Source organism: Stegostoma tigrinum, chromosome 11, assembly GCF_030684315.1.
Source record: "Stegostoma tigrinum isolate sSteTig4 chromosome 11, sSteTig4.hap1, whole genome shotgun sequence".
NCBI classification, from domain to species: Eukaryota; Metazoa; Chordata; class Chondrichthyes; order Orectolobiformes; family Stegostomatidae; genus Stegostoma; species Stegostoma tigrinum.
The window spans coordinates 62942841-62959312 of NC_081364.1; the positions used below are offsets into that span (position 1 = coordinate 62942841).

Here is a 16472-nt window from a genome sequence, read left to right on the forward strand (position 1 = left end):
GCTGTGGCCTGAGCACATCCTACACTTTGTACTCTTCCATCTGTGCAAACCTTCCTTCATGCCCTTTCTGCTGTGTTACTTCTGGCCTTACACTCATGCTTAGTTTTCATTACTGCTATTCCCTTTCAGCTGCCAAGGCCTGAACTCTTATTCTTTCTTTAAGCCTCCCCATCTGTCTAGCTCTGACCAGTTGTCCTAATACTTTCTCATATGGATGATATCAACTTTTCGTTGATTATATTTTGGCATTTTTAGTACGTTAGTTCCTGTATAAAGTAAATTATGCAATTTTGATAAAATGTAATGATATGTCAAGCGTTAAGTTGTCTAAACAGTGAAGATACAAGTCTACATGTGCCTTTGTGTTCCCAGCTGTGGTGCATTTTGTGCAGTGTAACATTGCAACGAAGTGTGATTATTTAAGTCAATGACAAATGTTGGGAGGAATTTAAAGCAATTAATTAGCATTGCACAAGATTAAAATAGATTAGCTGCTGCCTCATCTGTGTACGTGGAATTAAGCAGCCGATGACTGGATCAGTGCATCGATTTTTCAGAAGTGACTTTAGACTGTTATACAAGTTCAAGATCTGGTGGGACAGACTGAGGGAAAAATTCAAGTGCTTGCACCTTATTATGAATTTTGGAATGAGAGTACTGTCGTGGAATCGTGCCATTTTATTTGCACCTGATTGAACTAAAGTGCTCCACCTGGAATCTTCCTATTCACACATGCAATTTCCCCTCTACAGTAAGGGCTTCTCGCAGGATGGAGGGTGAGATAATGATGTCTTTAGCTGAACAGCAAGGGGTCAAGGAGTAGTGACAATGCTGTTTGATCCATAGTCCACAACCAGAGAAGCTCTGAAACCTTTGAAACAGGCAAAGGAGTGTGTACTGCAGTAAATTCCAGAGCTGTTTTACAATATCAATGTCATACTTCCTTAGAAATTTGCTGGGAGATGGAAATGAGCTAAGTACTGAATGACACTGACTCCTGCTTAAAACGTTGTACAACAGATGATCTATCTTAACATACGGTAATTAGAGAGAAACCCTTGTTTTGATTTAGTCTACTAGATTCGATAAATCAACATTGCTCTCTAAACTGACTTTGACTAAGTAGAACTTATATTAGATTGGGGAGAACGGGGAAAAACATTTAATGATCAACTTGTCTCCTGAGCACACTCTGGCTGGGAGAAGTCACAGAAGGCTAACACGCTCCGAACCTATAAGATTCAGCAGTAAATTGCACAATTCTTTCAACCATGAAAATCCCAAAGCTTTTACAATTGTGTGTGATGTTTTACTGGTACAGCACTGTTAGCATAAACAGGACATCAAGCATTTTGGTAGGCTCCCAGCCTAGCATTGTTTAACAGCTAAAATTAGGATAGAATTAAAATTTCACTTTGAACATCACTAGTTTATCTCGGGTGCAATGGAGATGTTGTAAGTGATGCTGTGGAGGTCTAACAGTTTGATTTTTTTTTCCCTCCGCTCTGGTCTCTCACCAGCTCAGCAATGGCTTCGGTTACTACAAATGTTGATTCCAAAGCCGAGCTCACCTCATTACTGGAACAGTGGGAGAGGGAGAACAACAATGGTCAGAACATTGTCCCTGTCTTGACCAAGTAAGTAGTTTAAACTTATTAAATTCCCTCTTGGGGTGGTAGAGGTCAAATGTTAGGACTGAAACAAAATATAGAATGTTTATCTTGGGATTTTAAGGCAGTTTGACTGGCGAGTTGGATGTTGCAGGTAGGGAAGATATGATTCATTGGGGTAGGATGCATGTGTGTACTGGGATCATCATTGGAATCATATAAAACAGAAGAGGCCCTTTGGTCCATCGAATCTATACTACCAAAACTACATCCAGTCTACACTAGTCCTGCTTTCCAGCACAGGTCCCATAGCTTTGAATGTCGTGCATGCCAATTCATGTGCTCATCTGAGTATTTTATAAAGGTTGAAAGGTTATCTGCCTCAACTACACTCTCAAAGGTGCAGTCAGATTCCAGACCCCTCTGGGCATGAAAACTATTCCTCAAGTCCTGTCTAAACCTCCTGCTTTTCATCTTAAAATAATGCCCCTTGTTATTGACCCTTCAACTAAGGGAAACAGCTGCTTTCTGCTTCCTCTATCCATGTCTCATAATCCTGTACATCTCTACCAAGTCTCCCCTCAACCTTCACTGCTCCAAAGAAAGCAACCTGAGGTTATCCAGCCTCTCTTCGAAGGTAAGATGCTCCATGCCAGGCAACATTCTGGTGAATCTCCTTCTCACCCCCTGCATTGCAGTCACATCCTTCCTGTAGTGTGGTGACTAGAACTGCGCACAGTACTAAAGACCTGTACACCTCTCCCTGCTCTTATAATCTATGTCATGACTGACAAAGGCAAGTATGCCCTGTGCTTTCTTAATCACCCTATTAACCTGCTCTGTTTCCTTCGGGGATTCGTAGACCAGCACCCCAGGAACTTAACAATGTTTGTGACATCTGCAAGTTTACCAAGTTCCTCCTCCTGTTCCTGTTTCTCTTTCTCTTCCCATTCTCTCTCCGCCGCCCCCCCCCCCCCCCCCCAACCATGCCGTTTACACACGCGCGTGCGCACATACGTGTACGTCACACAAACAGCCTTCTACCACCACCTTCTGTCTCCTGGCACTAAACCAATTTTGTATCCATCTTGCCAAGTTACCCTGTGTCCTATGTGCTTTTAAAGAAACATTATCAGTCTTCTCTGTGGGAATTTGTTGAAGGCCTTACTGAAATCTGTATCCACTACACCAAATATACTCCCCTCATCGAGATGTCTGATCACCTCAAAAAAATTCAGCCAGATTTGTCGGGAGGGTGAGGTAGAGGAAGGCAGGAGTTGAGGCGTACTCACCATAGTTTTGGGAGATGTGTGTCTAAGGGATAGGGATCTTTATTCTGCTTCTAATTTGTAATAACTGTACATGCTAGTGCTTGATGCAAACACTGACTCCCCAAGGTAGAAAGGTTTTCTATTTCCCAAAACAAAATCAGCTTTACAAACATCGAAGTTCTCACTTTAGAAAGTTGAACTTGTCTGACCACATTGAAGCAGGTCAGGTGTTGGTGTTACTGAATCCTGATGTGTGAATGAGTGTGCATCGTTGAAGTAGTTTGTGTTTGAGCCATTTTATCAGTTCAAATTCAGAGGTAAAATGTAACTCATTTGTCTCGTTTGCTTAAACTACATTTGTATTCTATTGGCATTCGCAAACATCTTTTTCTTAGAAAGTTTTATTAAAACTCAATAAAAGATTTATGCCTGAGAAGCACTAATCTAATTAATTCCAATTTCACCTAAAAATACTACTCCATTACTGTACTGAAAAGGCTCTCTTTTTATTTCAGGATTTCAGACCTAATTGAGAAAGAGACTGAGGAGTACCATAAGGCTGACCCTGATCCGTTTGATGATAGGCACCCTGGTAAGCTTAACATCTTGCATTTAACTAGGTATGGTGCCATCAGCTGACCTACTGGTCAAATTTCACTAGCATTATCTGAGAAGAGACTGCCTTTGAACTGTGCAGCAAAAGCCAAGACCGTGAAATATGCTTTGTATGCTAATAGTCTGTCACGTGACTATTTAGTGGATAGACCCAACTGAACACTATATGACAAGGTAGCAGTCTGCTCTGCCACAGGGACAAATAAATGTTGTATTTGGTGCTTGGTGAAATCTTTGTTTGGTATAGCAATAAAAATTAAGTGAGTTCAGCTGCATTGCCACCTTCTAAAAGCAGTTAAAACAGAGTTCCACCGTAATTGTTTAACTGGACTCCACGAAGAACACAATGATTTCTATGGGGGCCTGTGCCGTGAAATGCCACGTACTCACTTATATAAAGGTGATGCACATCGATTGTTTCTCCGTTGCGCTTGAGCATTCATGTCAGTGGTGGCCCTGTTTTCAATGAAGGAGAAAGAAAACAGGGAGCTAACAGCCGTCAGCCTTTTTTAGTTAATGAGTTCCTGTTTTGTTGCTTGCCTGCTCTCAAGGCCATTTCTTCATACTTCCACTCCAGCATTCAGTCACTCTGGTCTTTGTCCACTTCCTGTCCCTGACCTCAGATGCTCTTCTGTCCCAGACCTGACTCCCATTCCTGCCTTCTGATCTTAACTTAAAGTCTTCGGTGCCCGTTTCTGTCTCAGTTCCATCCTGAGCTTACGCTCAGGCACTGGACTCCACCTAATGACAGAAGCTGGCTAGTGCGAGTAGTGCACCAACCAGCCTTTGGAAGAAGCCTGGCATTAAAACTTATGCAAGTGAGTGGAATTTTAACATATACTGTATTTACAATACTTTAGGGCTTTTGTGGTGCAGTGCTAGTACCTCTACCTCTGACCCAGGAGACCCAGATTAAAGTCCCACATATGCCAGACTTGTTAGTGACATCTCTGAACGGCTTAATTGGAAAATATTTATTTACTGTACTTTTAGGTCATGTCAACTAGGCTACATTCCCTTGAGTTTTGAAAGATTCAAGGTGATCTTGCTGAAACGTACAAAATTAAAGGGATTTTGATGGGCCATGTGCTGAGCAAACGTTGGGTTGCTTAAAACTAAGAAGTGTAGTCCCAGAATTACAAGTGAAAATTTAGGACCAAGATGAGGATGAATTTCTTCACCACGTTGTTAATCTTTAAATTGTCCCAGGGTCAGTGGATATTGAGTCATTGGGTGTATAAAACTGATGTGTAAACATTTGGACACTAATGGAATTGATAAATGTGGGAACAGAGTTGAAAGATGACTTGGGGCACCTTAGTAAGAGATGGAGCAGCATTGGCAGAGTGCGCTGGCTTGAAAGCAGAAAAAGTTGGTAGTGCAAAAGAAATTAAACTGGTCGTGCAAAAGATGAAATGAATGGCCGTAAGACATGGAAAGAAACACGCAGAAGATTAGATTCTGGTATTTGCCCAGCCTTCTGGGTGGCATGGTGTCTCAGTGGTTAGTACTGCAGCCTCTCAGCACCACAGACCTGAGTTCAATTCCACCCTCGGGCAACTGTCTGTGTGGTGTTTGCGCATTCTCCCTGTATCTGCATGGGTTTCCTCCGGATGCTTCCGTTTCCTCCCACAGTCCAAAGATCTGCAAGCTAGGTGGATTGGCCATGCTAAATTACCCATAGTGTTCAGGGATGTGTTCGTTAGGTGCATTAGCGATGGGAAATGCACAGAGAAAGGAAGGGGGATGGTTCTGGGTGGGATCCTCTTCAGAGGGCCAGTGTGGACTTGTTAGGCCAAATGGCCCGTTTCCACACTGTAGGGATTCTGTGAATCTTCTGGAGAATGGTAGTCAGCAGTACAATTGGAAATTGTGTAGAATAACTTAAGCGGTGAGGTACTTTGACTGAAAGCTCTTGCTGAAGACTGGCACCAAAGCTGCTGGTTCCTGACCCATCAACTTCAGCCATCTGGTTACAAACTGGAAGTCAATTAGCCAGTTGAATTCCTCCAATTTTTTTTTTGCAGGTTACATTGATACTGCTGTGGTATAACTGAGATACGGTCATATCTGACACATCTTTGCGTTACCTCGTAACTTGCAGATGCTCAGTTGCCATTGATCCTTTTAAACAGCACTCATCCTGTCCTTCCCCTCCCACTTGTGCAGCTTGTTCAAAGCCGCTATAACTGTGAAGAGAGAAATTCCAGAAATCCAGCCGATTTCTGCACCTTTCCAATTTGGCATTTTTATAATTTTAGAGGAAGGTGCATGTTACTGAACTAATATCTCTTTCCATTTTCTGGGCTTTTCTGCAAAGGTATTGCTTTATGTCTGAAATATTGGTATGACTTTTATATTAAAAAAAACTCTGGCCTGAGCCAAGAGATATTAAAGTTGCAACTTGATTACTGAAATCTATCATGAAAAATGTGTCAATGTTTTGAACGTACACTTAATGTATCTCTTGCAGGTCGAGCAGATCCAGAATGTAGATTGGGACATCTATTAAAAATACTCTTCAAAAATGATGATTTCATGAATGCGGTAAGTATGCCCACTGCTCTGTAGTGCAGGTCCAGTGAACAGCTAACCGAAGGCACAGTTATGGATGAGGAAGAGCCCTTTCACTGAAGCCCACCCCTTTTTAGTACTGGACAATGATACACTTTCCCCTATTGGGGGATGATAAGTACAGAGGCATTCAATGATTGCAAAAGGGAATTGGATACACACTAAGGAGAAACAAATTGACATGGTTTTGTGGGTAGCATGGGTTCTCAAAGTTGATTATCAGCTCTGTGGAGAGCAACCCATGGACCCATTATGTCAAATGTCTATCTTCTATTCCATTATTAGATTAGATTCCCTACAGTGTGGAAAGAGGCCCTTCAGCCCAACAAGTCCACACCGCCCCTTGGAGCATCCCACCCAGACCCATCCCCCTATAACCCACACACCCCTGAACACTGGGCAATTTAGCATGGCCAGTCCACCTAGCCTGCACACTTTTGGACTGTGGGAGGAAACTGGAGCACCCAGAGGAAACCCACGCAGACATGGGGAGAATGTGCGAACTCCACACAGACATTCGCCTGAGGCTGGAATTGAACCTGGGTCCCTGGTGCTGTGAGACTGCAGTGCTAACCACTGAGCCACCATGCCGACCCTGACGAAAAGCACTGAAGGAGACTATTTTGCATATTATGTTTGTTGGCAGCTGCCTTGTGATCCTTTTTCTAATCATTTTGTTCAGACATGTTACTACACATCTCTAGAGCAGATAGGTCTTGAACCCGGGCCTCCTGGCACAAACAACTGAGCATTTTTGTTTCACGTCACCATATTATGCATAGTTGTTTCTGCTATTGTCCACTACCAGCAAGTCGCCCTGTATTTACAAATTGATTCTTTTGCGTGCAGAGCCCATTAAGGAGAATACGAACCATTAAAGGTGAAGGAGAGGTAGGGGGAGGGGAACTAAATCAAAATTGACTTGGAAGGGGTGAACAGCTCTGTTTGTTAGTGCTACCTAATTATTGCAGTCACCTGCTGTTTCTATTGAACCTGTATCCATCATCATTTCATCTTGCCTCGGCTCTGATCTCACCCATCAAGTCCATCCGTTTTGGATGGAACTGTTCCGTCCTGCTTCTAAAACCAGTAAAGGTGAACAGATTGAAAGTAACTGTATTTTATTACACAGGTATCAAGAATTGTTTTTAATTCATAGACAGATTTTTAATAATTCATAGGGATGAAATTGCGGGGCCCCTTGCAGAGATATTTGTATCACCTACAATCATGGTTGAGGTGCTGGGCGACTAGAGGATGGCTAATGTGCCTTTATTTAAAAAAGGCTGCAAGGAGTAGCTTCCAACGATAGACCAGTGACTTTGGTATCAATGATGGTTAAGTTGTTGGATGGAATTCTGAGACATAGGCTTCACATGCATTTGGAAAGGCAAGGACTGATTAGGGATAGTCAGCACGGTTTTGTTTGTGGGAAATCGTGTCTCATAAACCTATTGAATTTTTTGATGTAACCAAAAAGATTGAGAGCAGAGCAGGAGACATTGTCTACATGGATTTTATTAAAGCCTTTGACAGGTTTCCACATGATAGAATAATTAGTAAAGTTAGATCACTTAGAATTTGGGGTGAGTTTGCCAATTGGATACAAAATTGGCTTGACAGTAGGAGACAAAGGGTGGTAGTTATAGGGTTTTTTCCAGACTAGAGGACAGTGACCGGTGGTTTAGTTATAAATGATTTGGATGAGAATTTAGGGAGCATGGTTAGTAAGTTTGCACATGACACCAAAATTAGTAGAATAGTTGACAGTGAAGAAAATTATCTAAGGTTACAAAGGGATCTTGATCAGTTGGGCCAATGGGTTTGAGGAATCGCAGATGAAGTTTAATTTGGAAAAATGCGAAGTATTTTATTATTAAAACAAACAAAGGCAGGACTTATACAATTAATGATAGATCCTGGATAGTGTTGTCGAACAGAAAGACCAAGGGATTCAGATACATAGTTATTTGAAAGTTGCCCAACAGGTTAGACAGGGTGTTGAAGAAGACATTTAGCATGCTTGCCTTCATTGCTTAGACCATCACGTGTAGGAGTTGAGGTGTCATGTTGAGGTTGTACAGGATGTTGGTGCGGCCACTTTTGGAGTACAGTGTACAGTTCTGGTCACCCTGCTTATGGGAAGGATGTTATTAAATTGTTGAGAGTTCAGAAAAGATTTACCAGGACATTGCTGGGACTGGAGTGTTTCAGTTAGAACATAGAACATAGAACAGTACAGCACAGAACAGGCCCTTCAGCCCACAATGTTGTGCCGACCATTGATCCTCATGTATGCACCCTCAAATTTCTGTGACCATATACATGTCCAGCAGTCTCTTAAATGACCCCAATGACCTTGCTTCCACAACTGCTGCTGGCAACGCATTCCATGCTCTCTCAACTCTCTGCGTAAAGAACCTGCCTCTGACATCCCCTCTATACTTTTCACCGACCAGCTTAAAACTATGACCCCTCGTGCTAGCCATTTCTGCCCTGGGAAATAGTCTCTGGCTATCAACTCTATCTATGCCTCTCATTATCTTGTATACCTCAATTAGGTCCCCTCTCCTCCTCCTTTTCTCCAATGAAAAGAGGCCGAGCTCAGTCAACCTCTCTTCATAAGATAAGCCCTCCAATCCAGGCAGCATCCTGGTAAACCTCCTCTGAACCCTCTCCAAAGCATCCACATCTTTCCTAAAATAGGGCGCCCAGAACTGGACGCAGTATTCCAAGTGCGGTCTAACCAAAGTTTTATAGAGCTGCAACAAGATCTCACGACTCTTAAACTCAATCCCCCTGTTAATGAAAGCCAAAACACCATATGCTTTCTTAACAACCCTGTCCACTTGGGTGGCCATTTTAAGGGATCTATGTATCTGCACACCAAGATCCCTCTGTTCCTCCACGCTGCCAAGAATCCTATCCTTAATCCTGTACTCGGCTTTCAAATTCGACCTTCCAAAATGCATCACCTCGCATTTATCCAGGTTGAACTCCATCTGCCACCTCTCAGCCCATCTCTGCATCCTGTCAATGTCCCGCTGCAGCCTACAACAGCCCTCTACACTGTCAACGACACCTCCGACCTTTGTGTCGTCTGTAAACTTGCTGACCCATCCTTCAATTCCCTTGTCCAAGTCATTAATAAAAATTACAAACAGTAGAGGCCCAAGGACAGAGCCCTGTGGAACTCCACTCACCACTGACTTCCAGGCAGAATATTTTTTATTCTACTACCACTCGCTGTCTTCTGTTGGCCAGCCAATTCTGTATCCAAGCAGCTAAGTTCCCCTGTATCCCATTCCTCCTGACCTTCTGAATGAGCCTACCATGGGGAACCTTATCAAATGCCTGACTGAAGTCCATATACACCACATCCACAGCTCGACCCTCATCAACCTTTCTAGTCACAGGAAGATGGCAGCCATGGAGCATGCTGAGATGTTTCGCATGTGCACTGTTAAATAAAGAGCAGTACAAGGCAGGAAACTGTTCCAATTCTCATTATGGGAATTTATCCCAACCTGGTTTTGGAGAATGAAAAATAGCTTAGAACTGAAGAGCAATGGAGGTTTAACGAGATGTAAATATATGGAAATAAGTTATAAGGATAGGCTGGGAGTGTAGGAGGTGAAGGGGCCCTTTACTTTATTCACTAATGGGATGAGGGCATCGCTGGCTAGGCAGCATTTATTGTCCATCCCTAATTTCCCAGAGGACAGTTCATAGTCAACCACATTGCTGTGGGTCTGGAGTCGTGTGTAGGCCAGACCCGGTAAGGAAGGCAATCTCCCTCCCTGAAGGTGACCTTAATATAAGTTTATAAAATCAAGGGGCATGGATAAGGTGAATAGCAAAGGTCTTTTCCTGACGGTGGGTGAGTTCATAACTAGGGAGCATGTTTTTAAGATGAGGGGAGAAACATTTAAATGGGACATGAGGGCCAGTGAGCTGTTATAGGAAGTGGTAGGTGCAAGTGCAGTTACAACATTTAAAAGTCATAACTAAGAAAGGTTTAGAGGGATATGGGCAAAACACAGACAAGTGGGAATAATTTAGCTTGGAAAACTTGGCCAGCATGGACAAGTTAGACCAAAGCATCTGTTTCTGCATTGTAAGATCCTATTAGGATTTTCTTTCCCCTAAATTTCCTGGGATGTGGTCACTGCTGACATGACTGATATTTGTTGCTTATTCATAATTACCTTTGAAGTGATTGACTTCCTTAGCAATTCAAGAGAACAGATGGGAGTGAACCATATTCTGTGGACCCAGAGTGGTATTAAGAACTGCAGATTTCTTTCCTTAAAAAAAATAGTGTACCGGCTGAGGTTTTTGCTATTGAGATTTTCATTGTCAGGGCTAATTTAGTATTACAAATGTATTAAATGAGATAAATTTCACCAGCTCACATGGTGGGCTTTGAGCCCATATCCATAAGGAACAAGTGCAGAATGAGGCCATTTGGCTCATCGAGTCTGTTGTGCTATTGGAACATGGCTGATGAAAAGGGCACCCAGGAAGGGGCTTAAAAGCTGAACACTCAAGATTAAAAGTCTGATGCTGTACAAACTGAGCTACCCAAGCTGCCCCGAACATTGATCTGGATTTATTGTTTTTAAACTAATGCTTTGTCAGTCTTGGTTGTAAGGTGAAACCAGTATCAATTTGACTTCCTAGTCTTTGAATTTGTAGTCGGGCATTGTTCTGTGATTGAAAGGATCTGCAGCCTTGCCTCGATGGTTAAGAAAGAACCAACTGCTGCTGGGGTACTACTGGGCACATGGCTTTAGTAAACTGTTTTAACAGCTTAGGCTTCTGTTTGCACAGTAAATAATGAAACATTGTTGGCAGCTAAATGAATTTTCTGGTTTTGAAGAGTTAGAGTTCTGTGTTTATTGATGCTCAGACTCTCAAAAACAAATGGATTATGGACTCTTCTCTCTAGTTTCACTCTCCATTTTATGGCTCTGAAAAGAGAAAAATCGCTGAGAATCATTGAGCATCTGCGCTCTGTACACTATAATCACTAACACCATCCAATCACTAACCATTTTAAGCAGCGCCCCCCCACCTTCCCTCTCCCTGGGTGACACATCCATTCTGGGTGTCCTCCAGTGCCAAATTGACGCCACATATAAACTGGAGGAGCAGCACCTCATATTCTGCCTTAGGTGCCTAGATCCCAATGGCCTGAACATAGAATTCACCAGTTTTAAAATCTCACCCCACTTACAACCCTCCCGCTCATCTTCGCTTCCTTGACCTGATACAACTTGTCCATCTTCTTCCCCACCTATCTGCTCCACCCTTCCCACTGACCAGTCCCCCAGACATGAACTTTCCTGCTGCTCTGATGCTGCCTGACTTTTGCTGTGTTTCTGCAGCTCCACACTCTGTTGACTCTGAGAATTCACATCGGTCTGGTCCCTTGTTCCCCTGGCTGGCCGATTTTAGAACAACAATGACTGACTTGAACTTACTGGCTCCATCTCAGTCTCCCTAGGACTGGCATTTTGATTGGAAGAGGCATTTTAAAATAAAAACAAAAGTGCTGTCAGTATACTAGTGTGTGTGCATACAATTGCTGGGGATGGGGTGTTGGATAAAAAAAGAGGAGGTGTAGAACTAAGATAGTATCAGAGATAATGGGAACTGCAGATGCTGGAGAATTCCAAGATAATAAAATGTGAGGCTGGATGAACACAGCAGGCCAAGCAGCATCTCATGAGCACAAAAGCTGACCTTTCGGGCCTAGACCCTTCATCAGAGAGGGGGATGGGGAGAGGGAACTGGAATAAATAGGGAGAGAGGGGGAGGCGGACTGAAGATGGAGAGTAAAGAAGATAGGTGGAGAGAGTATAGGTGGGGAGGTAGGGAGGGGATAGGTCAGTCCAGGGAAGACTGACAGGTCAAGGAGGTGGGATGAGGTTAATAGGTAGCTGGGGGTGCGGCCTGGGGTGGGAGGAAGGGATGGGTGAGAGGAAGAACCGGTTAGGGAGGCAGAGACAGGTTGGACTGGTTTTGGGATGCAGTGGGTGAGGGGGAAGAGCTGGGCTGGTTGTGTGGTGCAGTGGGGGGAGGGGACGAACTGGGCTGGTTTAGGGATGCAGTAGGGGAAGGGGAGATTTTGAAACTGGTGAAGTCCACATTGATACCATATGGCTGCAGGGTTCCCAGGTGGAATATGAGTTGCTGTTCCTGCAACCTTCGGGTGGCATCATTGTGGCAGTGCAGGAGGCCCATGATGGACATGTCATCTAGAGAATGGGAGGGGGAGTGGAAATGGTTTGCGACTGGGAGGTGCAGTTGTTTGTTGCGAACTGAGCGGAGGTGTTCTGCAAAGCGGTCCCCAAGCCTCCGCTTGGTTTCCCCAATGTAGAGGAAGCCGCACCGGGTACAGTGGATGCAGTATACCACATTGGCAGATGTGCAGGTGAACCTCTGCTTAATGTGGAATGCCATCTTGGGGCCTGGGATAGGGGTGAGGGAGGAGGTGTGGGGACAAGTGTAGCATTTCCTGCGGTTGCAGGGGAAGGTGCCGGGTGTGGTGGGGTTGGAGGGCAGTGTGGAGCGAACAAGGGAGTCACGGAGAGAGTGGCCTCTCCGGAAAGCAGACGGGAGGGGATGGAAAAATGTCTTGGGTGGTGGGGTTGGATTGTAAATGGCGGAAGTGTCAGAGGATGATGCGTTGTATCCGGAGGTTGGTAGGGTGGTGTGTGAGAACGAGGGGGATCCTCTTAGGGCGGTTATGGCGGGGGCGGGGTGTGAGGGATGTGTTGCGGGAAATACGGGCGACGCGGTCAAGGGCGTTCTTGATCACTGTGGGGGGAAAGTTGCGGTCCTTAAAGAACTTGGACATCTGAGATGTGCGGGTGTGGAATGTCTTATCGTGGGAGCAGATGCGGCGGAGGCGGAGGAATTGGGAATAGGGGATGGAATTTTTGCAGGAGGGTGGGTGGGAGGAGGTGTATTCTAGGTAGCTGTGGGAGTCGGTGGGCTTGAAATGGACATCAGTTACAAGCTGGTTGCCTGAGATGGAGACTGAGAGGTCCAGGAAGGTGAGGGATGTGCTGGAGATGGCCCAGGTGAACTGAAGGTTGGGGTGGAAGGTGTTGGTGAAGTGGATGAACTGTATACTGCATCCACTGTACCCGGTGCGGCTTCCTCTACATTGGGGAAACCAAGCGGAGGCTTGGGGACCGCTTTGCAGAACACCTCCGCTCAGTTCGCAACAAACAACTGCACCTCCCAGTCGCAAACCATTTCCACGCCCCCTCCCATTCTCTAGATGACATGTCCATCATGGGCCTCCTGCACTGCCACAATGATGCCACCCGAAGGTTGCAGGAACAGCAACTCATATTCCGCCTGGGAACCCTGCAGCCATATGGTATCAATGTGGACTTCACCAGTTTCAAAATCTCCCCTTCCCCTACTGCATCCCTAAACCAGCCCAGTTCGTCCCCTCCCCCCACTGCACCACACAACCAGCCCAGCTCTTTCCCCCCCCCCCCCCCCCCCCATCCCAAAACCAGTCCAACCTGTCTCTGCCTCCCTAACCGGTTCTTCCTCTCACCCATCCCTTCCTCCCACCCCAAGCCGCACCCCCAGCTACCTACTAACCTCATCCCACCTCCTTGACCTGTCCGTCTTCCCTGGACTGACCTATCCCCTCCCTACCTCCCCACCTATACTCTCTCCACCTATCTTCTTTACTCTCCATCTTCGGTCTGCCTCCCCCCCCTCTCCCTATTTATTCCAGTTCCCTCTCCCCATCCCTCTCTCTGATGAAGGGTCTAGCCCCGAAAGGTCAGCTTTTGTGCTCCTGAGATGCTGCTTGGCCTGCTGTGTTCATCCAGCCTCACATTTTATTATCTTGGAGGTGTAGGACGAAGATGTGATTGGGAATGGATCTTTGCTTCGACTGCACTCTATTGCCCACTCCTATCATATGATGTAGTTGAACTAAGGAATTACTATTTGAGAGATTGTCAGGTTTCTTTGGAAGTATGAGGAATCAGTCACCTGATTGTCATTTTGCTAAGGCTGATTATTAATTCTATTTTTGGAGTAGGTGGTGATGATCATGAATTTAAATGATCACGGAGTGAGGAGGGATTAGAAAACAATTAAATGCAATACTTTTGAGTGGATATATCACTTCTGCTTCTCTAGCTGGTAATGAGGTGCTAAATGAGACTCTTTAAATGATGCATTTTATGTAGAAGGGTCTAGGCCTGAAACGTCAGCCTTCCCACTCCTCTGATGCTGCTTTGCCTGCTGTGTTCATCCAGCTCTACACCTTGTTATCTCTATTTAAGAGGTTGATAGCTGCTACTGAGAATCTCTCAGGCCAATCTTCTTTTTGTTTTTGTTTCATTTGCTATTAAACATTCATGTTCCCGCTTTGTGAAGTCATTGGACTTTTAGAGCTTTGGTATGTTAATTAGGCCCTCATCTGCCTTTACTAGAGTTTCATGTGTGGCCTGATCGCCACACTTTAAAATTCAAAGAGGAGGACACTAAATTTGCTTAACTGATCTTGGTACTTTTAACCATCCCTTGTGTCAGAAAGAGGGACTTCATAGGTGGAGGTTCTGCTGTTGTTTAAAATCAAGGCCAATGATTCTAAAGACGTGCAGTTTTGAGTTTATCACTTTTCAAACACTTGCCAGTTACTCTGGGCAAGGTAAGACAGCCAGATGTAGGTCTGTTCTGAGGAAGGATCATTCGAACTGAAATTTTGATTCTGATTTCAGTCCACAGATGCTGTCCGATCTGCTGAGTTTATCCAGCAATTTGTGTTTTTGCCTCTGATTTACAGTATCTGCAGTTCTTAAGGTTTTTATTGGATATGAGTTTATATCAAGTCACTTACATGATTGACTCTTGTTGCCTTTACCCTAATGGGCTCAGCAGGGGTGAAAGTATTTTACAGAAGTTCTGTCCTAAAGTAACATGCCATTTGTTTATGAACAGATAAGCATACACTTGTTTGTTTTACTTCGTGATATAATCTCACCTTTCCTTAATTCCTCTCTCATGCCGCTGGACAGCTGGTGAATACATATGTGATGACCAGTAGAGATCCTCCAGTCAACACTTCAGCGTGCCGTCTCCTGTTGGATATCATGCCTGGATTGGAAACTGCTGTTGTCTTTCAGGAGAAGGTAGGACAAAGGATGCAGATCAGAGTCAGGGTGTTGATTGATCTGTATCCTAGTTTTTAAAGTATTAAAGCCAAAAACCAGTCTTATTGTACTCAAGTGATGAAAGGCACTGCACTTAGCTTTACCATATACTGTATTAATTAAAGTACTCGCACTCATGATTTGAAGTACTTATGAGCATCTTAACCTCAAAGGATCTTCATTCATTTTTTTTTAAATCTGCAAAACTCAGACATCAGTGTTTTGATTTGTAAACTGATCAATCAGGTTTGGCTGTGATAAGTTTTTTTTTTCATTCCCCTGCCAAAATGTTCTACTGTACATGATAAATCCGAACTCCTCATACTGTCTCAGTTGTGAGGTATTAAGCTCCATACATCATACAAGAAATAGGAGCAGAATGGAACCTACGAACCTGCTCCACCATTCAGTGTGATCACAGTTGATCCACCTACCTTAACTCCATTGTCCCACCCTATCCCCAAATCACCACATTTGAGAAAATTGAGTCAAATATGATTTTTTCCATTTCGTTTAATTGTAGTGTCAGTGATGTCCGCTCATAAGTTGAACTTATTTGTTGAGAGAGATTGCAGAGACTGTTGTTGTAATGTTCTCTATTTTTTTTCTTTAGGAGGGAATTGTTGAAAACCTGTTCAAATGGGCAAAGGAAAGTGACCAGCCACTGAGAACCTATGCCACTGGTCTCCTTGCCGGGGCCATGGAAAACCAGGACATTGCAGCCAACTATCGGGAAGAAAACTCTCAAATGGTAAGAAATGTGATGCTGCAGCTTTAAGGTTCAGGAAACCCAAAGTTCATATTTCACAATTCTGTCAAACACAGTTGCCAATGGATTTGCAATGTATTAAATTCTCACTTTGCGAAATGATTCACTTAAAGTTGTGATTGTATTCCTGAACACTCAACTTCAACTCAAGCACCGCAAGATGAAAGATTGGTTACCATAGGAACCAAATGTTAATGAGAAATGATGTTAAAACTGTAAAGTTCTATAGATCTTTTAAAAAAAACGCAAATGGTAAAACATGAAAGCCTCTAAATTGCAATATTTTACATTAGTGAACTATTTTAACAGCTATGCTGCTTCCCAAATCACTTGCTCCCTAATTTTCCTGATTACTACAGACCCAACCCCCTCCGAGGCCCACCCTGAGATGTGAATACTTTCCCCAAACCACTTTCTTACCACTTCTTTTACTGGA

The 16472-nt window shown here is 44.0% G+C and overlaps 1 protein-coding gene across 3 annotated transcripts in view; it reads left to right on the top strand.

The window, feature by feature from the left end:
* LOC125460169 (DDB1- and CUL4-associated factor 1-like) overlaps window positions 1-16472 on the top strand; it is an 85556-nt gene that overhangs the window by 19329 nt on the left and 49755 nt on the right. For all 3 annotated transcript variants that reach the window (XM_059649498.1, XM_059649499.1, XM_048547297.2), the window contains 5 exons: window positions 1521-1637; window positions 3397-3473; window positions 5970-6043; window positions 15133-15246; window positions 15881-16018. In XM_059649498.1, coding sequence (XP_059505481.1) covers window positions 1528-1637; window positions 3397-3473; window positions 5970-6043; window positions 15133-15246; window positions 15881-16018 — 513 coding nt within the window. In that variant the 5' untranslated portion in view covers window positions 1521-1527. The remainder of the gene's footprint in view (window positions 1-1520; window positions 1638-3396; window positions 3474-5969; window positions 6044-15132; window positions 15247-15880; window positions 16019-16472) is intronic.